The sequence below is a fragment of the Lepidochelys kempii genome, chromosome 15 (assembly GCF_965140285.1).
Source record: "Lepidochelys kempii isolate rLepKem1 chromosome 15, rLepKem1.hap1, whole genome shotgun sequence".
Classification (NCBI taxonomy): domain Eukaryota; kingdom Metazoa; phylum Chordata; order Testudines; family Cheloniidae; genus Lepidochelys; species Lepidochelys kempii.
In genome coordinates, this window is record NC_136394.1 from 10,171,486 (window position 1) to 10,198,677 (window position 27,192).

Sequence of the window (27,192 nt, forward strand, 5' to 3'; positions counted from 1 at the left end):
TGCCCGGAAACGCCCCATCCCGTACTACAGGCCCAGCCCTTCCTCCTCCAGCAGCCTCAGCAGCTGTTCCTCCTGGTACAGCAGTGTTAGCCGCTCTCCTGGCCGCAGCTACTCCAGCTACAAGAGCAGCCGGAGCAGAAGCTGGAGCAGCAGCCGGAGCCGGAGTTCAGGCCCAAGGAGCAGCCGCAGCAGGAGCAAGAGTTACGGCTCTGCGGACAGCTATGACAGCCTGCGGCGCTAGGGCATCCCCCTCCCTGCTGCGTGCGTCGGGGTCGTCTCTTCCAATTCCTCTCTCCTCCAGCCTCCCTGGTGATAGCTGATTATTTCATGTTTCTGTTGTGGCATCCACCAGCCCCCTGTTGTGCCGGACGCTGCACTCGCAGAGGCAGACGGGGGCCTGGCTGCTCCAGAGAACACGTGGGCAGAGAGGGAGGATCTGTGCTTTGCAGAGGCTGTGTCGATTATAAACCAGCCTCCCCCACCCATTCCTGGCCTATCTCCAGGGAAGCATTTGCCTGCGGCTAATCCAGGGCAGGAGTTTAGCTCCTTGCTTTTCCCTGGCCAGCAGACAGCAAGCACCAATTGGCTGGTGGGGAGAGAGGAGGGAGAGAAATAATTTAAAAGAAACTCTCTTCAAGGCTTTTGGGCCGGGCAGAAAGAGTCCGGGTCTGGCCCTGCTTCTGTTGAGGTCAATGGCAACGCTTCCCTTGACTCCAGCCTGCAGCCCCCCAAGCACTGCGATGTGGCCTCTCCCCTACAAAGGGGAAAAAACCAGAGGCTTCTGCAGTATCGATTCACCTTCATTGGAGGTGGCTTTCCCACTGTGCCCCTCCCGCGGGGAGGAATATTCAGTCGCCATGGGTCAGCCAATTCCTGCTGTGAATGTGAAGGAAGAAATTCTCCCGGGGAGTGGATTGTTCGGAAGGGGCCATTCCCTCGCCCCTCCCCTCCCTTTTTATAGCACGAGTTTGCTTCTCTTCCCCCCAGCAATATGACCCGCTGGTGATCGAGCTGGTGAGGCCTTACGCAGAAGTGGGAACAATCAAGGGCTGGGTGCTGGGAGGCCAGGCCAACAATCGGGAAATGCGAGGGAGCAAAGTCCCTTGAGAAGCGTCAGGCAGCGCGTCTCCTGTGAGCCCTCAGCCCCAGAGCTCTCCAGGGCTCCCACTTTGGTGGCTGTTTTTCTCACAGGAGCTCTGTGCTGTTCAAAGGAATCCCCGGCAGGGAGGTGGGAGTGAGGTTCCGGGTCCTTTTGGGTACCGGGTCACATGGACATGGGAAATTCCAATGAAGCATATTCGTACGTAGCCCCCAGGCAGGGGTGAAAGTAACTTAAACTCTTAAAGGACTTACCGGTATGCCAGAGTCCTGAGCAGGGGGCGGGGCCTCAACTGGAAGAGGCGGGGCCTTTAAATCCACGGGCCCTTTAAATTGAGGTTTAAAGGGCCCCGGGCTCCGGCTGCGGTAGCCCTGGGCCCTTTAAATCACCGCCATAGCAGTGGCTGCAGCGGTGGCCGGGAGCCCCGGGGCTCGGACGGCAATTTAAAGTGCTTGGGGCTTCCAACCGCCGCTACCCAGCGGAGTCCCAGGCCCTTTAAATCGCAGCCTGAGCCCCGGGGCTCCGGCAGCAGGGCTCCAGCGGCGATTGAAAGGGCCCAGGGCTCCGGCTGCTGCTGGGAGCCTCAGGCCCTTTAAATGGCCTGCCTGGGGAAGCTCCCCCTGCCGGTACGGTCAGCTGTGTACCAGCTCTTGCTGGTATGCCGTGCCGTGCCGTACCGTACCGTACCGTACCAGCTTACTTTCACCTCTGCCCCCAGGAGCTCCAGTCATGGGCCCCATTGTGCCTGGTGCTGTACAAACACAGGAGGAAGGTCTCTGTCCGAAAGAGCTTATAGTTTGTGACCTCAACTCCTCCAGCCTTCCCTGCGCCCCCAAAGGTCAGCTCCCATGTAATACAATGCCTGGCCCAGAGCTGCTCAAACCACCAACACAAAGCAGTGACTGACAGCCCCCTGCCCCACAGGTGGCTGGTGTTGGCGCGGCAGCCCTAGGGCAGGAGAGGGGTGGCTTGTGGGGTGGGGCAGGAGAGCACTGCTGCTGGGCCTTCGTTTCCCCCCCCCCCCCCGTGCTTTAACACAGCCAGCTGCCAGGGGGAACCCCTCTTCACAAAGCAGAGAGCGCAGGGTTAAAAACGGCCCAGCGACTGGGAACAAAATAACTAATCAATCCCCAACTGTCACCCAGGAGACAGCTGAGAAGAGTGGCTGCCCTGCCCCTAAATTCCTTACTCTGCGCACCAGAGCCCGACCCTTGTTGGAAATTCCTCTGAGAGATGTAGGGTGACAGGCACACCGACCCATAGCTGAACATGCTGGCATCCCGGCCCTCCCTCTCCAGACGCATACCCCAAACATTGTAAGCCGGGGCACCAGGCCTCCAGGAAAGAATTAGCAGCCCCCGCACTTTTACCCACATGCAAGGCAACGGAACGTTTTCTAGGCCGTGCGTTCGACGCCGCTCTAAGGAATTTGGTTTCAGTTCCAAGCAGAGGGTTACAACTTGCGCCCGGGGCTGGCTGGGGGAGAATGCATCCAAAGTAACCTTTCCCTGCCCTTTGCAGCCGTGCAGGAGGTAATGCAGAGCTGCTTCACCTCCCCCCATCCTCCACGGAGATCTCTGAAGCAGCCGCTGCATGGAGCACTTTACTTTCTGGTCTAGTCAGACAAATACTCGGGTGGAGAGGGGGCGGGCCCGAGGAGGAAGAAGCAGGATCTAGGAAAGAGGGTATACCCATCAATTGCCCATTTCCTGACCAGCCCCGGGCACTTTTTTGGGAGGGCAGTGGTCGTCCTTCCAGACTCTGCGCCAGGCCTGCCTTTGTTTTCTCGTTGCAATGATTGCCAGCCCAGCCGCTGTGCAATTCCTGTGATTCGCTGCCTAACAAAGGCCTCTCGCAGGTGTAGGCTCAATTGGCATTGGAGAGTTTCTTTCTCTTGCAGCAGCCGGGTGCTTAGAGCAGCTAATTTGGGATTAAGACGTTTGTTTCCCCCCCTTCCCTCCCCACTCCCCACGCCACACAACTACTGTCCCAGTTAGTCCTAATGACACAAGGGCGTACGGCCTCAAGTGTTCCGAGGGGCTGAACAGAAAGTTGATCTGCCCCGTTGAGGCGGAGACGGAAGACTGTACGTGTAAAGAGACGCACAGCCACCGGTTCAAGAGGGACCCGCACCCCTGAATCATGGAGTCATTAAGTGAACAGGCAAAGAAGTAACCTGAATGAGAAGTTTTTGTGTGCAGTAAATAGGGAGAGAGATGTGGCTCAACAGCCTTGTGCCCCTCACGGCTATTAGCCGCTGTTCTTTCCAGTGGTCCGTATTTCCAGTAATATGCAGCCGTTGGGTGAGGGGAGGGAATTGCATATCTCCTTTTCTAGACGTTACACAGTCCCTCTGCCTTCAATGTTTTGCAGCAAAATCTAACTTGGAAGGAATGAAGACCCTTGCTCCCCATGCCCAGCACGCTCTCCCAAACACATCACACCTTTGTTTGCGCAGTAGGATGCAGCTGCAGTTATTGGAGGCCTAGAACATTTGACTGAGGTCTAACTCCACCACTGTTGCAAGAATAAACCCTGCATGCGTTGAATACCCAACCAGGTCTGGTGCAATTAGGTCAGGCAGTTCAAAGGAGGTGCAGAAAAGGGGTTTTGTAAAACTGGTGTAAATAGTAAAACATTGTGTTGACTTGACTTCCTTACTGATGGGGATCTACGAACAAAGCTCCATGTCCTGCACTCAGTCCATGTGGATGGGAGTAGCCTCCATGGACCAACGGTAAAGAGATGGCTCCCAGGAGCACGCTGAGCCTGCAGTGTCCTTCGCGTGGGCCTGCTGATCCACTCAACAAGGACTGCCTCTCATCATACTATCCCATGGCAGCTAAAACTCCTTAGGTTTCCCAATCAGACTTGTATTGGAGTAAACCTGTTAAATTATTTATTATTATTATTGTGATTATTATTCTATTTTTAATTCTATGTCAGACTGGATGCAACTGGTCACCGTTAACAGTATTTCTTTATTATATTTTTGGAATGATAAGTTATTTTTGGATTTGTTTGTTTGTTTCAGTATCTCCATGTCCCCTTGCAAGCACGAAGGATAGCCTCAGAACTCTGATTGCTTTGCGCTCAGGCCCAGTATTGACGTACGTGATTGTAGCTCGTGTTAAAGTGGGTGGTAAGGCAAAGCGGAATAAAGTCCACTTTATTGTGATAGAAGGATGGGGGTGAAAGGTTAACGGGCATCAGAAGGACACTCTGTGTAGTCTTTTCCCATTGAAAATTAGGATTCATCACAAACTCTTTATCCACCCTTCTCTGTGCTGGAGTACAATGGACATGAATGATGATGGGCACATGAATGGTGATGGATTCTATTTATGCACCACAAGTCTGTGATCTCACAGAGGATATGGCAAGAATCCTGCTGGTTAAATGGGAGAGGGGAGGGAAATTTGCAATCCTGCAAAGGGATATCACAGAACAGCTCTTTGCTAGAAGCATAGGTGCCAGTTGGCTGAAAGGCATATTTCCCTCCTCTCCTTGACTCAGAGCACAAAATGTAACCTGGCTTCTCTGAAGAAGAAACTCTGGTTCCCTCTGTGGTTGCCATCCATAGGACTTTTGTATGTTGTTTGTTATCAAGGGATGATGTAGCTGTGGTAGATAAAAAAAACAACAGTATGGAAGAACCAGCAGTCCTGAAGATGTTTCCAAAACCGATCTCCAAGTGACAAAGCCCAGCCAAGTTATGGGGTAGGTTGGTTTTTTTCACTTATTGGTGGAGCTATTTTAATTTAACTTGATGAAATTTCCAGTACAGGCCAAAAGGCAGCCCTACTTATTGGTTGACATTTGGGATTTCTGCAGGTTTTCAAAAACCCCTCCAGCTTTTCTGTCATTTGTGCCTTTTGCCAGATGCTTTTTTTATAATGTTGTGTTGCTTGTTTGTTGCTTTTGAAGACTTTTTGCACCCTGACATCTCCGATTTCTGCCAAGGCGCTGCAAAAAAGCATCCTTCGGTTAGTGGAAACGCAACCCGGTTGTACATGGATCGTGGCTAATTTGAGGCTAGCCAGCTACTCCCGAGGGTGAGGGATTCTTGAGGACATTTGGAACTCTTCAGATAGTTCTAAAGGTTTCATGAAATAGTTAAACCTCCCTTCCTCTCTCTTGTTCCCATATCCCAATGAAGTTTGAAATGCTCCTACGTTCAGGAACCCATGGACCCCACGAGGTTGTCATTTGTAAAATGAAGTGTTCTAAATCATGTTGCTCTGGGTTCTGTTATTCCTAACTGTTCATTGTGCTCTTTTAATCGCTAATATCCCCCCCAAAAAAACAAACAAACTGGAGTCCTCGTCTTTCTGTCCTGACTCTCCAGATCCTATTTACGCCTCAGTACAGAACTCAGCTCTTCAGCTTCTGCGCTGAAGAGCAAGGAGTTGGAGCAGTGTTAAAGCTGCTATCAGTGGGCTACCCACCTCAGGTCTTTTGCTTTACACTGGTTGTGATGGTTTAAATTTATTTTATTTGCAAGTTATACCAAACTATTGTCTGCAAGCAGCCGATCAATGTTATTTTGCTATGCATTGTACATATAGTGAAGAGGCTAAGAGGACTTAGCCTGTTATTTAATATTTATTTCTTCTATTTATTGAGCATTATTTAAAGATGATATTTGGGACCTGCCATTGGGGGCCTCACAGACCGGAGCCTGTAAATTTGGGGTGTTGCCATCTCCATTGGGTGTGGGGGCATTGTAAAAGAGGTGACTGATGAAACCATCGAATGAAATGGACTCTGTCAAAATGGAGGCTTCAGACAGACAAATTGGGGTCAGATTGAGCTAGAATGCCAGTAACTCATAGGGAAGCCTCATTTAGATGGAAACGAATAGCAGAGGGGAAAATTAATGAACAATTTAATTTCTGTTAAAGTCACAGCTCCTTGAAAAGGTATTTTAGGTATCTGGAAGCAACTGTTTAGCCTGTAATTTGAGGCACTAATAGGAAGATTAGACTGGCTCTTCTCCCTCCATGTTTTAATAGAGCTTCCTAGATTGTTGAATAGCCCCTGTATCTATCTGGACACTTCTACGGCCAACTTCACGTGAGCATCTGAGCACCTCCCAGCCATTCACGGATTTTATCCTCAGGAGGGAAGCAGTATCATTGTTTTACAGGTGGGGACCTGAGCACAGGGTAGGTTAAGTGACTTCCTCAAGGTCACCCAGGGCGTTAATGGAACCCAGCTGTCCCGATCCCAGTCCAAAGCACTGTCTATTAGAGCGCCCTTCCTCTTATTGTTCCCTGCTTTGACTCTCCCCACATGCTCCATATTGGAGCTGCTAACTTTCCATATTGGGGAGCGGGGTGGGAATCCTTTGCGGCCTTGACTGCAGTGGGTTTTTTAGCCAGCTGTGCAGCTGCACTCCTGCAAACCTCTAGTGTAGTCCATGTAAACCATGACGTGCCTCAGAGCAGCTTATCCTGGTTTGAAACCATGGGACATGCTAAACAGTGTGGCCCAGCTCTTTGGTGGATGTAAACCAGTGTAGCTCCAGTGAAGTCAATAGCAGCCCTCCCATTAACTTCAGGGGGAACTGTTTGGCACTTTATGGCCAAGATTTTCAAAAATAGCTATTTAAAGTTAGACTCCTTTGGGCCAGATTTTAAAGGTATTTAGGTTTCTAACTCCTATGGAAGTGTGGCACCTAAATACCTTTAAAAATCTGGCCCATAGTGCATATTTGGGTATCAAAATAAGTGTCTTGATTTTCATAGGTGTTGAACCAACCATAGTTCCCGTTGACTTCATTCAGTGATGTCAGGTGCTTGGCCTTCCTGAAAATCAGGACACTTATTTAGGAGACTAAAAATATGGATTTAGGTGCCTAATTCAAGGCATTCAGGTTGGAATATTTTGGAATAGTCCTCACTGTCCAGTAGATTTTATGGCTTCCATAATAGGAAATCAATAGGTCATATGACTTTTGTTGTGGCACAAAAATTTTCACGTGACAAAGAGAGAAGGTCATTGCTAAAAGTCCTGGAGCTTCACATATTACAATAAACCATTCAGTTTAGAAAGAAAAACAATGCATGGCTCCCTGACTAAGGGACAGGTGCCTTTCCTCCGGTGGCCTAGTCACTGATGAAGACCTCTCACTCTCAGATTTCTGGCACACCAAATCCAGCAGGAGCCAACAGAAGGGTCCACTGCTGATGACCTGCAAGGTCTCTGGTGAGCAGTCCCCCAGATCCAACTGGCTTGGTGTTCTCAGGGCCCCAGTGGCAGGTTCAGTGTCAAATACCATTAACCGAAAACGTTTAGAACAAAGCAAAGAAGGGAGGAGAGCCGTTCTGGGAATAGTATGTCTCCATCACTCTTCTCTGTTGGTCTACCACTACCAAATTATACAGACGCATCTGATCCTTTTATGTCATTGTAGAGCTACCTTTGATCTCCACTGGAAAGCATACTGTGGTCTTTAGTCTTCCTGAGGTATTTAATTTGTTAGCTTGGTTCAAAGAAATAACAAGCATTCAAATAAAGGTTCTGACAGTATTAGTTCTTGTTACGAACTCGTCTTCTGTGTTCCTTTCACGTACACTGAAGGAGGATTTTAGTGGAGTAAGAGATCTGGGGTAGCAAATGGGAGTGTTTCCATTGACTTCACTTGGCCTTGGCCTGGGCCCTTCGAGCACTGGCAGAAGCAAGAGCAAAGCATGGGCAAGCGTTTTTGCAAGCTTCCCCTTCACAGCTTAGGCCCTTCACTGCTCCTCCTATTCCCCTCCTGGGCCCCAACACAGCTCTGCCAATGCTGCTCCTGACCAGCAATGCACCCAGTATTCCCGTAGTGGCACCATGGAGCTCTGCTGGCTGCTCCACAGATCTGACTTGGAATACTCCTGCTTTGCCCATAGGCTTTATTGATCCTGACATGCCGTGATCCTAATGTCCCTCCAAGTCTAATGTGAAATACTTGGCAGCCTTCCATGCTCCCTCCACCTGCTGTGTTTGCAGGGGCTTACGGGGGAAAGTCTCACCACCCATTACGCAGGCTACTTCCATTAGCAGTAATGGGGGTTACATGCTTAATTGCTGTGCAGTACAAGGAGCCTCTCCTCTTATCCTATTACAGAACAAATATTTGTTGTTTGGAGACCCAGGAGCAGCCATACCCTGTAGCTAAAAAAAAAAAAGATCATAGCTATTTACAAGGCACCTATCGTCTTGGTACGGTCCTGGAGCTGTAGAATCCCACATCTAATAGGAAAGGAACATCTGCCGGTCACTGGAATCCATTCTCCAAGCCAGGATCCTGCAGAACAGGGCGGTCTTGTGCCGATGTTCTGTGTTACGCTGCAATGTCACGATGAACATTGGTGGCATGTTGCAACCTAGACCATGCAAACTCACCAGCCGGATGTGTTGTGGCATCAATACTTTCTCCAGCAAGACCAATGCGATTAGGTCGTCAGCCTAGCCATGAGCGTGCCTCCCTGTGCGTCGAGTTAATGCTCCTCCAATATAAGTCTTGTAGGCTGCTGCTGAATACAAGACACTCCCTCCTCCCCCGCAGCTGAAGGGATGGAAGAGCTGCCTCTGCAGTGGACTCCTCTCCTAGCAGCCCAGGGACTCAAAGCCCATGAACAGGAAACAAACTGGGATGTCCTGCTCTGGACTGGATGGGAGCCTTGTGGGCGAGTGGCTAGAGCTGCAGACAGGGTGGTGGGTTCTAGTCCCTACTCTTCATGGGTCCTTAGCCAAACACTTCAAACGTGGGTGCCTCAAATTAAGGCCCTAAGTAAGTGACCCGACTCCTGTGGCCGCTGAGAGAGCTCAGCACCCCGCTAGGCTGGACCCGCAGCAGTATTTCTCCTGCCCAATAAGCTAAGGTGGGATCTAGGAATTCTCCTTCCCAAATGTGACTGGCAAGGGCTGTTTTTTCCCCTGCTGCTTGTGGCCATTGTGCTTTCTGCCTGAAGGCTTCTCCTGGCCTGGGAAGTGCTTTTTATTGCTTGGTGCCTGCCTGGTGGTTGTGCCCAGCCATCTGCACAGGGCTCCGCCAACTGCAGCCAGCCAGCTCCACATTATTCGCCAGAGCTGTGCCCAGCCAGCAGTGGCTTCGCCCGCCCTTGATTTAATGCCTCAGCAAATATCATCTTGGCAAAAGCTGGGTGCAGCAAAACTGAATGCAAGTGGCAGAAACGCACGGCGCAGAGCCCCGCCCCAGCGGTACAGGAGAAGCAGGCAGAAATTCGTAACACAAGCCAGGCAGAGCTGGTAACAGAGGCTGGAACTGAATGGATCTTCAGCCCCTCCCAGACTGAGGTTAATAAACATCAGGTGCCTTGGGATTAATGTTCTTGCCCTGAATAAACGCCCGCACGACTGAGCAATGTTTAATGACTCGAGGTCTCCTCTTGCCGGCCCCACAGTTGCAGAGCAGTGTGTGCTGTGTACCCAGAGCAGGGCTGGGTAAGATGAGGGAGCAGAACTTCAAGCCAGAGGCACCTCTTGGTTTGCAGGGCTGCCCCATCCGCACCACCAGAAACGGGGAGAGGCAGTGAGCTGGGCCAGTCAGCTGGGCAGGGGCCCAGCATCTCTGAGGGTGAAGGAGCTTGGCTTCCCCACACTCCTAGCAGAAGTCAGCAGAGCACCCCAGCTTTATCCAGGTGTGAGTGGGAGGGAAGCGGTTGGAGGGGTGGAGCAGATCCATAAAGTAGGTCCTGCTTTACAGCAACGATTCTGCGGATGCAACGCAGCTGGAGCCTCCGGGGAGAAAGCACTGGGAGGCCGGGCCCTGAGAAAGGGGCTGGGGGCAGAGGCGGGGAGGACGTAGTCCAGGGAAGCAGAACGTCGCACCTTAGCACAGGGCCCCTAGGCTGGAACCCAGAGTAGAGGACGGGGCCTGGGTTCCCTACTGGATGCCAGATGGGGATATAAAAGCCCCTCTGACACAAGGCCTGTTGGGCCCAGATTTGGGCTGAAGCCCTGGCATAAGGGTGTAAGGCAGGGTTAGAGCTACAATGGGAGGAGACCTTTCTGTGGAGACTCCCACATCGGGTGGATTTTTGCCCTAAGCACTGAGATCACCCAAGGATGGAGGGAGTCTAGATTCCGTTCTTCTTGGGGCTACTGAGACTGGGCATTTAGGGCAGGGAGCAGAGCTGGGCAGCACTCCAAGCATGACGTGTGGGAACCAGGTGAGGCCCTTACACTCCCTCATCCCCAAGGCAGAGGGCTTAACCCAAGCTCCAGTGACAGCTGCTGCATGTAAGGCCCAGCAGCCCTCGAACCCAGAGTTGCCTGGCAGGGGCAGCTGTAACCAGTTTGTGCTCTACTACCCACAACCTGCTGTGGACACAGACCATGGGAAGTCCTGCCTCAAAGGGTCTGACAGGCAGCAGCCTTATGGCTCCCGATTGGCTCCCCGTCCTATATAAACCCAAGGGATGGGTCAGGAAGCGTCCAGGTAACAGAGCTGAGTTCCTGTAGCCGCCATGACCCTTTCTGCTCCGGCTCTGCACTTGGATGGATTTGGACTTCGCCTCTTGATCTGAACCCTGAAACCTGACTTGGATTCTGAGCCCTGGTCTCGACCCTGGCCTGGAACCTGCCTTACACACTCCTCGGCTACTCCCAGCCTCAGGTGTGACCCTGCTCTGACCCTTGGTCCTATCTGCCTTGACACTGAGCTTCATTAGCAACATCCCCTCCAACCAAGTGCCTTCTGCCTCTGATGGCTGAGTTAGGTACTGCCCTGACCCTCCAAGGTACGGGCAGATTATGCTCCCAGCAGGGTCAGACCCACAGAGAGCTCTCCCAGATTCTTCTGCTCTGGCGCTGAGCTGTACGGCCGCTGGTTTAATGGGCACTGCCCTGGGATGTCTGGATCCTGGATGGCTCAGCCAGCAAGAAGGGCAGCCACGGTTGTGGATTTACTGCAGCCCTGGCACACTGCCAGCAGGTAGCTACTGACCACCATTAAGTACAACGATGCCTTACAGTGAAAAGAAGTGAGGAAAGAATAGAGAGAACTAACCACACAACCCCCGGGCCCCGCCCCGAAACTTCAGGGTCTGTAACTGAATCCAAGCGTCACTGCTGGGCCATCTCTATGGAATCTCTATGGTCTCTTCAAACACCCCTCAACTCTGGGAACGTTTGAAGCGGGATCCGGATCTGAACTCCACCGCGCAAGCACCTGTCTAGAAATTAATCCATTTCCCACCGATTACTGGGAGCGGGCTGTGACGGGGCTGATATCAAAGGGCTGTAATTCCAGTAAGCTCTTGATAAAGAAAACAGGGATCAGGATAAAAAAGGGCAGAACTAGCCCCACAGGGGATTGGTGCTGGTTGGGGGCAGACAGTAAGGTTGAGGTGTTGAGTGTGAGGCCAGTCAAAAGGCAGAGATCTCAAAGGTCAGCAGTTCAGAGAGGGAAGGACTCATCCATGGGGTGTGTCAATGTCCATGACCTCATCTCTCCAGGATGTTCTGTCAGGACCAGACCCTGCCCCTCAGTCCCAGGCTGGGGCAGGGACAGTCTGGCCAATAACCCAAGGGCTGGTCAGCATTGGTACCCCATGAGAGACCCTGCTTCTCCCGCTCCACCAGGCCTTTTCCAGTTGTAGGGACCGGTCGCTATTGGAGATGGGCCTGGGGCACAAAACGCTGATCCCAGGCTGGATTTCGACACTTTCCCCAAAGATTGGGGTGTTGGGATCCAGGGTTTGGTCTTGGGTCCATCTTTAACAAAACCAGAGATGCCGAAAGCACAGGGGACAGGGCCTGCCAGCAAAGCACATCATCTCCCAGTGGGTATGTGCAAGGAGTCTCCAGAGGATGGTTGCCAGCTCTCTAGCTCTCCTGGGCGCACACAAGGGGGCTTTAACTGCTCCCAGAGTTCCCAGGGGCTGACGGTGGTATTAGCAGTGAGGCAGATCTGGTGACTGAGATGCGGTGCCTGGAGAAGCAATACGAGCTAGCAGGAGGGACTACAGCAGCTAAATCTAGATAACCTGGAAGAGGCAGGAGCTGGTGGCGGGAGGGGAACCATGATTCATGTAAATCAATAACTACCACGAAGAGGGACTATGCCTGGCCTGGGAGGAGGGTGCAAGAAGGAGCAAGGGCTGAGGAGGCAAATGGTGATCTGAGGCATTATCTGAACTCTCCCTGTTAGTACAAGGAGATCAACCAGTGAGCTACACGAGCAAGGGAGGCCAACATTGGAGAGCAGGTGAGAATCCAGTGACGTCCAGCCACCAGAGAAGATGCCCCTATCCCATCAATCGTCAGACAGTCTCTCTCCCTTCTCTAGTACCATTTATGTTTTATCTTCTCTTGACCCCATTTCTACACTGCCTTTCTCTTTCTCTCTTTCCCTCTCACCTCATTGATGCATCTATCCCTGACCTATAGGTATGGAAAGAAACAACCATCCTGGCTCAAGGCTTTTTTTTAAATATTTGCAAAAGCTCTTGGGATAGATTTGCCAAAGTGCTCTCTTGTTCTCCTAGGGAACTGTTGGTGCTCAGCTCCTTTTGAAAATTGGGCCTCTTGGCTAAAGGTGTTTCTGTACATCATAAAAGCAATAGCCCCCATGCTCCTTGCTGTTGGACAGTACAAAAATCCCAGTGATGAAACCAGCCGACGCTAGATGCAAAAGGGAAAGACAAGGCTGCAATTCTATAGTGCCGGGGTGGGCAAGGTGTGGGGAGCAGCAGCCACACTGGTTAAGAGCAGTTGAAAGGCAAGATCACAATGGCATCGCTGGGGCGTGTCACTATAAGGCAGCCCCCAAGTTCCATTGCTTTCCCGCTCAGCCCAGCCAGGGGTGGGGGGAAGAGGCTCGGACAGTGCCCTGGAGCCGTGTAACATTTCTGATATAATAGTGAAACTTTTCTTCACGGTGCACAAGGATCGTTAGCCTCTACACGAGTGAGAGAGAGAGGGGGAGAGAGAGAGAGACCATCCACAAAGCCCCTGGGACCCGGGGGCAGCACACTGAGTCTAGTCTCCTTCCCGGCCAGGGAGAGGTGGAGTCTCTGCCTTGCTCCGATGGCGACGAGTTCACCCGCAGTTCTAATTGGTGTGCTCCGCCTCATGTTTCAGGGCTTCAGTCCGACACCAGCAGGGGTCAGGAAGGAGTTTTTTTCCCCCAAAAAGATGTAATAGTTCGGATGCGTTTGGGTTTTTTCCTCCTTCCTCTGCAGCATCAGGTTTTGGCCACAGCAGGAGGCAGGACACCAGGCAGGATGGACCGATGTTCTGAGGTGGTACAGAAAATCCTCTGCTCCTAAGTGCTTAGCTGGTGATCCTGGCTCCCAGGCTCAGGCTCACGCTGAATCAGGGTCAGGAAAGCATTTCCCCCCTGTCAGATTGGCAGGGACCCGGGGGCATTTTCACCTTCCTCTGCAGCATGGAGCAGGGCTTGCCTGCCAGGATCATCCGGGCCTAACCCACCCGATCAGTTCCTGCCCTTGCAGGGGGCCTCAGCCACGGTGGCACCTCGCTCCTGCCTGTTCTCACTGGGGACACAACACTTCAGTCTCTCAAAGAAACACAAAGAAGAATTGGCACCGGCCGGGATTTTCCAGGGACACATTTTTGGAAAATAACTTTTGTCTGGTGAGATGCTAAAAGGAGTTGGGGGCCTGCCTGGAGCCACCGTCTCCGTGCTATTGATAAAAACCCTAGAACTGCAGGCTCCGCAGCCAGCGAGCAAATAACGGTCACCGGAAGCTGCAGGGGGAAACGCACCGCAGCAGCATGTTGCCATGATGCTTGGGGGACCCCCCAGCCCTGGGACAAGTGCTCTGGGCACTTGAATGAAAGCGAGAGCTGGTAGGCCTTCCAGCCATGTGCATCAGTTTCGAATCCTTGCTGCCCTCCACAGAGCCTTGACTCTGCACATGCCGTAGGATGGTCTGAATGGACCAGTCAGACTTCTCTGATCCTATGCTGGATGCCAGGGGAATCGGGCAGAGGGCCAGGCCGTCCCCATTGAACCATGGCGAGAGCTAGGTAGGGATGAGAGAAGGCTGCTTTAATGCCAACCTGCCCTCCAGAGATCCTGCAGCCCCACTCCAGCATGTTGCCAAGACGTTTTTATGATCTAAATCAAAGCATCCTCCAGACAGGGAGGACACATAGCGTCAAGCATGTGCCGTAACTGCTCAACGTGCCCATGGAATGGCGGAGACAAGGTGGGCGAGGTAATATCTTTCCTTGGACCACCCTCTATCGGGGAGAGAGAGCTTTCAATAGTGCCTCACCCACCTTGTCTCGCTAATAGCCGGCGACTGACACGGCTACAACTCACTGCCTACAGGGGAATTGCACTCACTTTCCCATTAATAGCACGTTAGTTCACTGTGATTAATGGTTTTACAGTGACCACCCAATGAATTAACCATTACCCCACGGTACATTAAGATGTTATTGGTATAATTAGCTCTGTCATGTGTATGGAGAACGTGTAGGTGTTGGAAGGAAGGAGCATGGCGCACAGATCCAGGGAGGATGAGCGATGGAAAGCAGTGCAAGCATCGGTCACAGGTCTGCCTCTAACCTCTGCAGGGCCTATGCTGGTGGGCGCTGGCCCAGGGAATGTACAATGCATATTTACAGCTGTAGGATCAGCCCCTCCAACCTGGCTGAGTTACACTTGGAACAGGGGGGAGAGCAAAGGTGATTTTTCAAGCCCCGGAGCTGATTTGTGCCCACCGCACCAAACATGAGCCTGCCCTCCTCTTCACACCCCCCCCCCAATGCCTAGTGGTGAGGAAACCTTCATCCTAAAGCTTCCCTTCCCAGACAGCATCACTCTACCTTCGCCAAGGTCATTGGAGCCAGTTTGCTGTCACCCAGATCCCTCTCGCAATGTGACATTGGCAGGGTACCGAGGTGCCGATCCGGTCAAGTACTTAAGCAGAGGCCTAACTTCAGTGACCTCAATGGGGCGACTTACATGTCTGCAGATTTCTCATGTGCTTAAAGATATTAACTATTATAACAATAGTTGTTAGCGTTCAAAGATGGGGTGTGGTTGGAGCCAAGGGCCTAACCATTGCTTGACACAGGGCCAAATTCTGATCCCCTTCCTCCCACTAAACAGCCCCTTCCTGCCTGGGCTGATTGCCAAGGGACAGCTCCCGCAGTGAGAGACTTTTCTGGTTTGCTGCTCTGTGGTGACCGAAGAGGACACTTGACGCCTGTGAGTACAACTGTGGCTAAAAAGGCTGCTGTGAGCGTGGCAGGCCTTTCTGCAGGCAGTGGATGGGTCGCCCGAGGCCAAGGAAGGGTTTGCCGTCTGCGCCTGCTCTTTACAACTCAGCCTCTGTGGCCCAAGAGCCACCTGACAGGTAATCCCCATTGTTGACTGCGGTTCCCCAGCGCGATCTGGCTGTGGCTGATCACACCCAGCTGACAGCGTCAATGGTGCGTTGGTTTAAGCTGTGCTTCAGGGTGGCCTTGAATTGGTTCATGTGTGGTCACCCACTTTCAGTTCCCTGTACAGCAACTGCGGTGGCATTCTGGTGTTGTCCGTCTTCCACACGTGACCAGCCCAGAGTAATTAGGTTGCGACATGCCTGGCTTTGACCCCTGTGGCGTGACTACGTTCCAGAGCCTTGATCTTGGTAACTCTAGCCTGCCATTTGTTGCAGAATATGGCACTGCAGATGTCGTAAATGGAACTTATCTAGAAGCTTAAGATACTACTCAGTGTGAGCAAGGCTGCCAAAATTTGTCCCCAGGAGAGGCACTCACGACCCCCATCAATCAGTAAATGGACCCACTAGTTTTGGGTCATTAGGTGGAACGGGGCAACAGTTTCAAATACTACACCCTTGTGGATGGGGGATGCCCCCAACAGCCAAGGGGATGAGGACCCCCATCGTCCTGCTTCCCTACGATGCTGCTCTAGGAAGACATTGGTGTAATCCCTTGGGAAGCAAAGCAGTTCAACATAGCAGGCAGTCAGGAACTGTGACTTCATTCTGCCACAGGATCCACCTTTTGCTCATTGCCCAGATTCCCTCTCTAAACCTCTTGAGAAACACTCTCGAGGCGACCAAGCGACAAGGGCTGGGAGCTGAGCTTGCGCCAGAGGGAAGCGTCCGCCTGGATCTGGGCCCTGCTCCTTCCACGTTTCATTACCATCTCCGAGTCCCTCACCCTGTGATTAGCCTGGCGGCTGAGGTAACATATGAAGTGCAGCCTGAGAGCTCAGCATTGCCACCTGGCCCCACTAGGATATGTCTGCTAACCAGTAGCTCAGGAGCCGGGGGAGAACACAGAGGGTGTCATAAATATAAAGGGAAGGGTAACCACCTTTCTGTATACAGAGCTATAAAATCCCTCTTGGCCAGGGGCAAAACCCTTTCACCTGTAAAGGGTTAAGAAGCTCAGCTAACCTGGCTGGCACTTGACCCAAGGGACCAATAAAGAAACAAGATACTTTCAAATCTTGGCAGGGGGAAGGCTTTTGTTTGTGCTCTTTGTTTACGTGGTTATTCTCTCTTGGGACTGAGAGAGGCCAGACAGAAATCCATCTTCCCCAACCCATCCTAATCCAAGTCTCCAATATTGCAACCAGTATAGGTAAGCCAGGGTCTGTGTTCACCTGTACAAATTCGTGAGGATTATTATCAAGCCTTCCCCAGGAAAGGGGGTGTAGGGCTTGGGGAGATATTTTGGGGGAAGACGTCTCCAAGTGGTCTCTTTCCTTGTTCTTTGTTTAAACGCTTGGTGGTGGCAACTTACAGTTCAAGGACAAGGCAAAGTTTGTACCTTGGGGAAGTTTTTAACCTAAACTGGTAAGAATAAGCTTAGGGGGTCTTTCATGCGGGTCCCCAGATCTGTACCCCAGAGTTCAGAGTGGGGAAGGAACCCTGACAGAGGGTGAGGGAAGGAAGCGGTGGAATAATGGGCTGACGTGAAGCAGAAGAAAATAGAGGTGGGATGTCAGGCAAAGTGGCCGAGCGATGCCATCTGTTAGACGCTGACTAGCCTCTGGAATGGTCTCCACAGGGAAGCGGAGGGAGCCGCATTTAGAGGATATACAGCAGGTGAATCCCTCATTGGCAGGGGAGAGCACTGGGTAACCAAATAGGCCCTGTCTAGCCTCAGTTCCTCTGTAAGGAGCCCTCTGCCTTTTTTTAACTACGGGCTAATTCTGGTTGCGCTGGGCATTCCCCTGTACCCCATCCACTCCCACTGGGAGACATGCAAGCTCTGGGGGAGTACAGGGCAACATGAAAGCACTGGTGAAGTCAATCGTTATTAATATGAGCCAATGATCTCACCCGGCCCTGTACCAGCACGCAGACGTCCTCTGCCCCCTGCAGCCTGGCAGCCACGATCCCCGGGCCTCTAGAAGCCCCTCGCTTCATTTCTGAAAGGAAGGGCTTTGAAAGCCAGCGCTGGGTAACTGCATGGGGACGATGTGCCCTTCTGGATGCGTGGAGGGGGATGCATGGTGCTACTGAAGTAAAATTCAGCTGCCAAACGGCAGGGAGGGGCAGGTGATTTCCCTGCCCCGGGTGATCACCCCCTCTGCAGCCTGTGCGGAGCCACCCCTGCCAGAGAGGCCCGTGCTCAGGATTCTCCTGCACAGAGCCGTCAGACATGCCCACACCCCTGTGCTACTGACAGCCCCAGCTGGGAGCTCACTGGGGCTTTGGCAAGGTCTGTGAAGGTCAAATGCATCCCAGGCCAGTTTCAACAGACGTTAAAGCAGCGCGTTGTGGGCCCAGCCCCTGGAAGCCCTGGGGAGGCTTCCCATGCACTTCAAAGGGAGCTGGGGCTGGGGCAGACCCAGGAACAGAGATATATCTGGCCAGCCTTCAAAGGAGCGAGAAAGAGGAGGATCTAGCGATGCAAGCTGGTCACTGTTCCTGCACCCCATGGGGATGGAGACACAGCTCTGCTTGGCTCAGCCTGCTCCCTACTGTAATTATAGGCCGTCGTGGAGCACAAGCTCTGTAACTCCAGCTGGGTGCGGCAGCCGTGGGAGGGCGGGCATGTGAGTGATGCCCAAAGTACCTCCCCGGGTCTGTTAACGTTCTGCAGCTGGGGTGAGGCGAGCCCGAAACCTCCCTTGTCTGGCTGGGTGCAGAGCTCGAGAAGCTCCCAGCCCCCTGCTAGGCCTGAGGGAGCAGAGTCCCTGGCTGTCCCGTGCTGCCCTCGGACACACGGCGCGGGCCAGCAGCGGAGCCTGGGCCAGCCCTGAACTGGTACAAGCCTGAACAAAGGATTATCCAGTGCTCAGTTTATCCATGCCCCTGCCAGCACCGCCCCAGAGCCCACCCCACGGCTCCCAGCACCCGTACGCGGGGCCAGCTGCAGAGACAGCGTACTGAAGTGGGGCTCAATTCCCCCCACCCCCAGCTCTGGGGGGACAAATGACGCTTCCTATGCCAGCAGGGCCTGCTGCAGCCCTGGGAGGAGGATTTGTGCCAAGGGAGAGGGGAGATGCTGTTTGCACCCCAGCTTCCTGCCTTGGGAGTGTCACCGGGAGAGGCCAGCCACCCCAGCCAGTGCTGCCCCATTGTGTGTGGGGGGGGGCGCCCCAACACAGGCACCTGCCGGCTGCTGAGGGTACCGTGGGAGAAGCAGACCTAATCCAGGGCCCAATCTAGCTCACAACCGCCATGAAGCATGTCCCGGGGGATTGCTCTCCTAACCCTGACTGTAGCGGGGACTGGGTGCCCGTGCCAGGGCTGAGTCAGCGGGCTGCTCTGGTACACAAGGACCCTCTTTAAAAGTCTGACCCCTTGCGCACAGCCCTAGATCGTCACTAACCCTGCTACAGGAACCAAGCCCCAACTCGCGCTGAGTGGTACAGAGCCTGGCTCAGGCAGCCCCTGCTAACAGGTGTCCTTACAGTGCGAGGCGAGCGAGGGCTCTGATAAGCTCTTGGGCAAGTGGGTATTTTCAAATGGTGACGGGGGGGCGGAGGGGGTGTGCAGTCAGCCCTGAAGCTATTCGCAGCATGTTGGCTGCTGCGGGCTAGGGAGGGAGCAAAGGCGGGGAAGGAGCAGGGCAGAAGGAGGGGCAAGTGAGGAAAGCTGCCTAAACTTGGCAGTCCCACGTAAGTATTCCCGGCCCAGTGGGAGAGGTCAGCTGTCACAGCACAGATTCTCCAAGGGTGTTTCATCCTCTCTAAAATACTCAGCTGACACGGCAAGGATTGCAAAGCATAACCCCCAGCACCGAACGCCATATAAATAGAAGGCTCCCAGCTGGGTGGAATGTTAGAGAAGTTTCTCGACCCTGAGCACAAACGTTTATTTAAGCTCCTGCCAGGGATCGGAAGGGAAAGGGGCAGGTTGACAGAGGAAAGAAGCGTCTTAAGTTTGGGATTTTCTCACTCCCTCGAAGGGATTTTTCACCAACAAGGTATTTTTTTTCTTTCCTCTCCCACTTTCTCTGGTGTGGAATTTCAAACAAACGGGATACTTTTTCTCTCCTCTCGCTCCCTGCCTCCCGAATCTCTGCTCCCTGCATTTTAAAGTTTTGAATGATTCGGCCCTGTTTTTTTTTCTTTTTATCTTGTTGGTTCTGGGGAACGGGTATAAACTAATATAAACTGTCAAAATCTGAGCACAGCAGGTCCCCCCTCTCTGGTTTGGGGGAGTGGATGACTCAATCCAGGGAAACTTCGCACTAAGGAACACAAAAGCAAACACTGACATTTCTTGTGCTCTAGAGCCGGACAACGTTGGGAGTTTTGGCCTCACTCCGTGTTGTTTTTGACTGAGAAGAAAATCATGGCTGACAGCCAGCTGCCCTTTTCCTGCCATTACTCCCCCAGGCACCGAAATGTCCGAGACCGATTCAGAGAGCCTGGCTTGTCCTCTCGACTCCTGGACGATGACTTCGGAATGTGCCCCTTTTCCGGGGACCTGACTGCAGACTTGCTGGACTGGGCTCGCCCACGACTGACCAGTACCTGGCCCGGTCCACTGCGATCGGGAATGGCCCGAGCCTCTGGCATGCCCCCTCCTGGCTACGGCTCCAGGTTCAGCAGTTACCCTGAAGGTCGGAGTCCTGCTCCCTTCTCTGGGGAGCCCTGGAAGGTGTGTGTCAACGTGCAAAGCTTTAAACCCGAGGAGCTGACGGTGAAAACCAAGGACGGCTATGTGGAAGTGTCAGGTGAGTGAGAGACAGGGAGAAGAGGAAGGGAAGCACAGAAAAAAGGAACATAGAGAAATGGAAATAAATCTAGGTCCTGAAAAAAAATCTCTTACAAAAATCTAAGGTTCAAGAACTATTTCCAGCAGTTTCTGCCACGCCTGTGTAAGCTTTATTTTAACAAAGAAACAGTCCCCTGCAGCATTTGCACCCCAAACACTGCAGCCCGAGGCAGGGAAAGTGAACTTGACAAACAAAAATGTGTGGGACGGGGCTACTCCCAGCATCCAGGCTGAGAGAACGAGAGGAGGTTAACAGGCTTGAGGGCCTGATTCTCCTTCTGCTGACTCCAGTTTCCCAGCAGAGGACGTTGATAGAGTTGTTCCTGATTTACACTAGTGTGAGAGGAGAATCAGGGCCTAGAGGTTTAAATGGTCTGCCAGTTTTGATGAGCGAGGTTGTTATTAGTAAGGACATTCATTTCATTAAACTGGACAGGGTTAAAGTCTAAGCAAAGGGCAAGGAGTGAGACTTTCAAAGCTGCCTAAGGATTGGAAATTGAGCGTCCAAAGCACATAAGTAACTTTGAAAATCTCAGCCCAAAAAAGCATAGAGTGTTCACATCCATAAAGGAAGAACTTGCTGCCTGATTACTGTGCTGGACACAGGATGAAATCCTACACAGCGGGTAGCTCTATCCAGGGCAGAACCCAGTGAGCCCAGACTGAGACCTGGGCTCTGTTCCTCTTTTTATACTTTGGGAACACTTGTCATGCCAAACAAGTCTCACTGAGTTCAACTGAAGTGATTAGTCCCCATTAAGTCAATAGCACCAATCATGGCAGTAGTGAGCATTTGCAGGGTTGGGCCCCAAGATAATTCTGTTAATTATGGATCATTCCAGAGTTTATGGTATCAACGGGAAATTCCTTTAAAGGGACAGTGTCTCACTACAATGTCCTCAGGCATTCAGCAGCTACTGGCAGTCAGGAATGCTGCAATAATCCCACTGTCCACCCCTCCCCCAAACAGTAACAAGTCCTAAAGAGGCAGGACAACCGGACAAAAAGAACAGGAGGAGGAAGGGGGCTGGAAACGAAGATGAACCAGAAAGAGTTAAGTGGAGGTTTTAAAATAAGGGAGGATTAACAAGGGTGGGGGGGAGCGCATACATTGTGCAATTGGGTTAGGGAAGGGTGATAGAAACAGAACATAAAGCTGGGAAACAAAGGGAGCGGTTAACAGAGCAGAAATAAAAAAAGAAATAACCTGGGAAGGAAAAAAACCCTGTCTTTATGTTGTGTCTAATCGTTAATTCATTTAGCATCCCCTGCAATAACATTGGGGATGGAGCCAATTCACTGACGCTCAATGAGGAGGCCATAAAAATTCTATTGTGATTCCCCAACAATTAATGTAGCATTAAAAATAATGTTTTACCAGGAAAACATAAAGTGGGCAGAAAAAAAACAAACCCTGGTGAGATTCTCTCTGCACAGCCCTGCTAGCAAGCGCCAGGGGGAAGGAAAGGTCTGAACAGAAGAAAAGAAAAGTAAAAGAACCAGAGCTGGCTCTTCAGTTGTTGTAAATCAATTTCACCCCTTTGACTTGAAAAGAGCCCTGCTGCTCTGCTTCACAGAGCTGAGCTGTAAGTGCTCTGGTGAACTGCACCATCCCCTGGGGAAGGAAGTTGGAGGATTATGCTGGGGATAGGGGAGGGAAAGGACCAGGCCGCTCCTGGCATGGCAGGAGTCCAGAAAGATCTGCTTTCAGTCTGAAGTGTCAGGAGGGAGACTGGCCGTGCAGCAAAACAGTGTGAAAACATTGGAGTGCAATGACCCATCAAGCTACAGTGGGCAAAGTATTGGGAAAATCTATCCTGACAGAGGGATGGACTATGGCAGCCTTCTGGATCTCGTCAGGCTTGGATTTCTATGACTCAAAGGTTTTGGGAAACCACAGCAAAAGTGACCATAACCAGGATTAAGGCTAGGGAGAGCAGGAGAGAGCTGTTGCTTGCTAACTCTTGCCAGAGGAGCAGGGTAACTAAGCGGAAAGGTTTTCCCCCTTCCAGAAGGGACTCCTGCACTAGAGCAGGGAGATTCTGGCTGATGAACTGTCTTTTTAAAGTGACAAATAAACTTTGGACCAGATGAACCAAACAAAATACCGCCCGTTCTGATCAGCGCCTTGCTCTGGGAGCACCCTGGGGGAGAAGGCTCGTCCTTGTGTTTGGGAACTGATCATGTCTGAGCTGCCTGCTGGTAGTAGCCTCCCTGCAGAACATGGTCTGGGGCTTGATGCCTGCTCTTTGGGCCGTGAAATATGATGCTGGTAACTCCTTCCAGCGGGTGAAGTCAATGGGAGTTGTATCCACTCCCGCTACGGTGGAATCTGCCTTGTGAAAGGGAACCGAGAAGCAGCAGCTAGAAACCAGTTTTCTTCCTGCTGGGTTTGACTTGGGGGAGGTTCCTTCTGGGGGGAAGCACGCCACGCCCCATACATAGAGTTAGTGGCTTATGGCAAGTTCGGCCACTGGGTCAGCAGACGCAGCTGGGGGCTGATTCAGGACTAGCTAGAGCTGTGCAGAGAACTGATTATTTTTGGCTCGCCGGCCAAACCGAAAAATTGGGGGTGGAGGGCGGGGGAATCGTTTTGGGCCAAACCAAATGTTTTTTTTTATTTTTGGATTTTTGTACATTTAAAACAATGATCAAAAAAATGTGAAAGAAAAAATCATTTCAAATTTAAAAAAGAATCCAGACATTTGCTGTAGATAATGGCCGAACCAAACATTTTGATTTTTTTCAGAATGGGGGGGAGGAGTGACTGAAACAGTGAATTCTACACAAATTCACAAAATGTTTAGGTCAACTTGAATCTGAATCTTTTAGTGAAGAGAGTTTTTTGTCTGTCTGAAGAATTTCATCCGGCTCCATTCTGGACGCTGGGTGTATGCCACCACCCGAACGTTACTCACGTCACTCCTGATTTATGCAGATGTGAGATCACAATCAGGTCTATTTGATTATTATTCCACATCTATACTGCAGTATATTAATCAGAGGCCTCTGATCTATACATCTGCCATGTAATGAAGACTCTCAGCATCCACTTGGATTTTAAACTTGCATTTAAACACAGAAGTAAGGCCCAGGGTTTTCTGCCATTCTGTTGCTTTGCAGACACACCCCAGGCTTAATTGGAGACATTGTCTCAGAACAAGCAGCAATCATGTTTCACCCTTAGCACTGGTCTCTTAACACAGAATGTTCCAATTAAGCCATGTGCTACATTCCGGAATTTAACCCTGTAGTTGCTGAATTAGACTATTGAGCATTATGTAGCAGAGGGTGCTTATCTGTCCATTATTAATAGCTCAGGAGCACCGAAAGTGTGCCAGATACTTTCCAGACAAATAAGGGGGCAACAGTGTGGCCACCTCCTGAGATTTTATTGGGAGTCTTATGATATTTAGTGATTTTTCTTAAAGCCCCAGCTCCTGGAGGCATGGGATCAAGTGACACTCTCAGCTTTCATTACACAATAAAGGTAATTGTCTAGCCTTCCTGGCTGTGAAGTGTGAAAATGTGGCCCAAGTGTGACCCTAAAGACTCAGAAGGCATTTTTTTCATGATTGTTAAGCCAATGTCATGATTTGGGGGGACTCATGCTTTTTAAACACACAGGCTTGGCAAAACCAGGATGACCAAGTGAGCAGGGAAGTTCGGCTCACCTTGTTAATTCCATGTTTCATTCAATTTTGATGTGAGTATAGCAAACCATGGCGACATACAGATAGATCTCCCATGGTCATTCCATGCCTTCAGCACCCAAAACACAGGTCTTCACCACTTGGCCTGAAAGGGGAGCTCCCCGAGCTAAGAGAGAGTCTGGTCAGGAGGAAGACCTGGAAGAGCATAGAAAGAAGCTGCCTGCTATAGGAGTGACTGAAGAGGCCAGTAGAGGGCGACATAATCACATGTATTGGCATGCACAACCTGCTGGGAGGTTAGGGGACCGGGGTCAAAGGCCTTTTGGGGGAGATTACCCCTCAGGAAGGAGTTGAAATAGAAGAAGGTGGAGGTGTGGACTGTCACAGTCCTCCACAAGCTGTAGCCTCACTTCCTCAGCTACCGCTACGTCTCTAAATCTCCCACACTGTATCACACTTGGATTCATGACCATTTTCCATAACACTGGGTAGGAGACTCTCTCAGGCTGATAATCTGATGGGCATAGGGGTGGTACAGGACATGCTTCAGCTGCTGTGGGATCTGCACCCACTCTTACATGCACTCAGAAGTTCAGGTGCTTCCCCAAAGATAGTCTTGAACTATCCCCATTGTCTGGGGCTCTGTGCTCATTACAGCAATACTAAGCAACCGGCAGTGTCAGCCAACCAGAACCCACCAAGGCCTCACCTGCCAGCGCTTCAAGTTATTTAAACTCTCTTGCCTATGAATTCTAAATAGATTTTTCAAGTTGTTTTATTGATCTGTCCCAACCTCCAGCTGTTCAGACAGTCTCATTCTGCTATGTGAACACCTTGCTACCCTAAGTATCTCATTCTAAGTATCTTCTTTAACACACAGTTTTTGTCACCGTCCATCACCTCCATTCCTTCTTGCCACAAAACCTTCTAATGGCTCTGATCAGTTCTAGGACGCTGAGAACTTTGGAGCGGGGACATTTCAGGACTTGTTGAAGCCAATAGCAAAGCTCCCATTGGTTTTACTGGTGCAGGAACAGGGCCTTCGAGAGCACAGCCCAGTTAGCCTATTGCTATTTTGGATCTGTAGTACATAGAGGTGTATTTGACCCATCTAGAACCTGGATGTCCACATGCTTTTGGCTCCAATAAGATTAGGCTTCCAGCAAGGGTAGTCTCAGAGCAGTGCTCCTCAACCTCTTCCATGCCTACCCACCTCCCTGGAACCTCCCTTCCATCTGGCTAGGATCCCCTCCCATTTAGCATTATGAAAAGGGTAGGGCAGTCTTGACCCCATGACTCCGGCTTACAACTCGACATTGAGAACCGGGGCCAGAGTATCTTCTCACATTGGTGTAAATCAGGAACTACTCCACTGAAGCCGACATTAGTGTAAGGGAGAGCAGAATTAGGCCCACTAACCTAGATGCAGAAGGCAGGGTTCCTTCTCCCACGGTGCCTGTTTGCTGTTAAATTTTGGGCTTAGTACTGCAGGTTCCTCCACATCAGCTTCTCCCCATGTTGTTTTTCTTTTAGGCGGCTCTTGCAGAAGCAGGAGCTTTGCTTGGGTCAAACTGTGAAGGGAGATTTGAACATGGAGTGGGTGTGGGGGGGATACTGAGTAGAACTTTTTTTGCCTGTTTGTAAAACAGCCCTGTGAGACAATGTTGTTGTGTGTTTCCGTTCCCTCCAGGCAAACATGAAGAGCAACAGGAAGAAGGAGGAATAGTCTCCAAGAACTTCACCAAGAAAATCCAGTATGTATAATATACACCGTGGTTTCTCAGTTCTTTCTTATGGGGCTTGCCCACATGGGGCTCTCACTCCACAGAGGAGAGCAGGACTTAGGAATGATGACCAGTCTCTTATTTTTGAGAGCATGAAATGATTTTCTGAGCAAGCAATCAAGCTACTCTCCCTCAGCTCCCTGTGATCCACTGACAGCCAGGTTCTGCTCTCAGATGACCTGGGTCCCATTGATTGTAATGGGATTGGCCCGTGGGCAGACTGTGCCCCTAATGCACACCCATCCTCCTGACATCCAAATGAGGTTGATATGGATGCTAAAGTCTTGTTACTAGGTGTGTACTCCTGGGGAAACTGGTAACCTCACTAGCTTGAAAGGGTGGCCTGCAAGTGCAAATATTGGAGTCAGTTACTGAACCTGAGTGTAAATATTGAGACCAATGCTGAAATTATTCCCTAATATAGAGGTCAGTCCCGCAAGAAGCCATCAACTGCATCCCCTTCAGTAGGACGCCCCCCGCATTGACTCCATCAACAGATGGGCTGAGATTTTTGAGGCTGCCTATGTGATTTGGAGTCAGCATTCCCACTGAAATTAATAGTTGTGTATCTAAGGCCCCTGGACAGCTTTGAAAACCTTAGCCATAAAGTCTGGTTTCTTGTGCAGCTAGATGGGAAACATAAACCAGTGAGATGTGTTTGAAGCGTGTGGAATTCCCTGCCCACAAACCACATTCTTTCCGGGTTTGTTATCACAAGCCCAAGTCTGTGTTGGCGCAAGAGATTGCGGGGGCCAAGCTCACCCTTGTGTAATCATATTGACTTCAGCGGAGTCACATCAGGAATGAATTTGGACCAATGACTCCACAAAATATTTCTGAACTATTTATGAGTACATGAGTAATAATAACAAAAAAACAAAAACCACCTAAGTCCCTGTGGGAATGATTCACACTCCAGAACCCTCTCTGAAATTTAAAGCCACAAGACTGCACAGCTGATGGCGATGCTCTTGCCTCTCATCAGTTCAAATCCAGTCCAGCCTGATAGTGGCAGTGAAAAGTATTTCCACAGGGTGGAATGAGGGAGAGGAGTCGCCATGTCTCCAGCCAGCTCCTGCGGAACAGGTGTCCATACAAAAACAGGCTCATTATCGGAAGTCTTAGAAAAGAAGCCAAAGACAACAAATTCCTCTCTTACCCCTGGAGGGATGGAGTCAGGAGTGAGGTGAAATGTGATTCCAAACAAAGCCCCAGGCCCAAACGCTCCTAAAATTCACTGCTGACTTTTAGAGAACAGGTCAAATCAAAACCCAGCTCCAAATTTCCCTCCGCTTCAGGGCAGTTCAAATCTGATTGCAAACTTGTGTCTATTTCAGGGAAATGCATGTTAATGGGGAAACTAAATTTGTGTTACTCTTGGGCGGCAGGAGACCTAGATTCTATTCCCTTCTCTGTCATTGACTTGCTGTGTCACTTAAAAAAAAAAACCTCTCTGTGCCTCAGTTTCCCCATCT

At 51.1% G+C, this 27,192-nt stretch overlaps 2 protein-coding genes across 3 annotated transcripts in view; both read left to right on the plus strand.

The window, feature by feature from the left end:
* SRRM4 (serine/arginine repetitive matrix 4) overlaps positions 1–7,650 on the plus strand; it is a 148,648-nt gene extending 140,998 nt beyond the window's left edge. Inside the window, exon 13 of the mRNA XM_073312368.2 lies at positions 1–7,650. Within this exon, the coding sequence (XP_073168469.1) occupies positions 1–241 (241 nt within the window). The 3' untranslated portion in view covers positions 242–7,650.
* HSPB8 (heat shock protein family B (small) member 8) overlaps positions 4,738–27,192 on the plus strand; it is a 27,560-nt gene continuing 5,105 nt past the window's right edge. Inside the window, exons 1-3 of one of the 2 annotated variants that reach the window (XM_073312370.1) lie at positions 4,738–4,819; positions 19,899–20,239; positions 25,624–25,687. In XM_073312370.1, coding sequence (XP_073168471.1) covers positions 4,815–4,819; positions 19,899–20,239; positions 25,624–25,687 — 410 coding nt within the window. In that variant the 5' untranslated portion in view covers positions 4,738–4,814. Of the gene's footprint in view, positions 4,820–19,171; positions 20,240–25,623; positions 25,688–27,192 lie in introns of those variants that run through there. The other variant, XM_073312369.2, reaches the window with a different exon arrangement.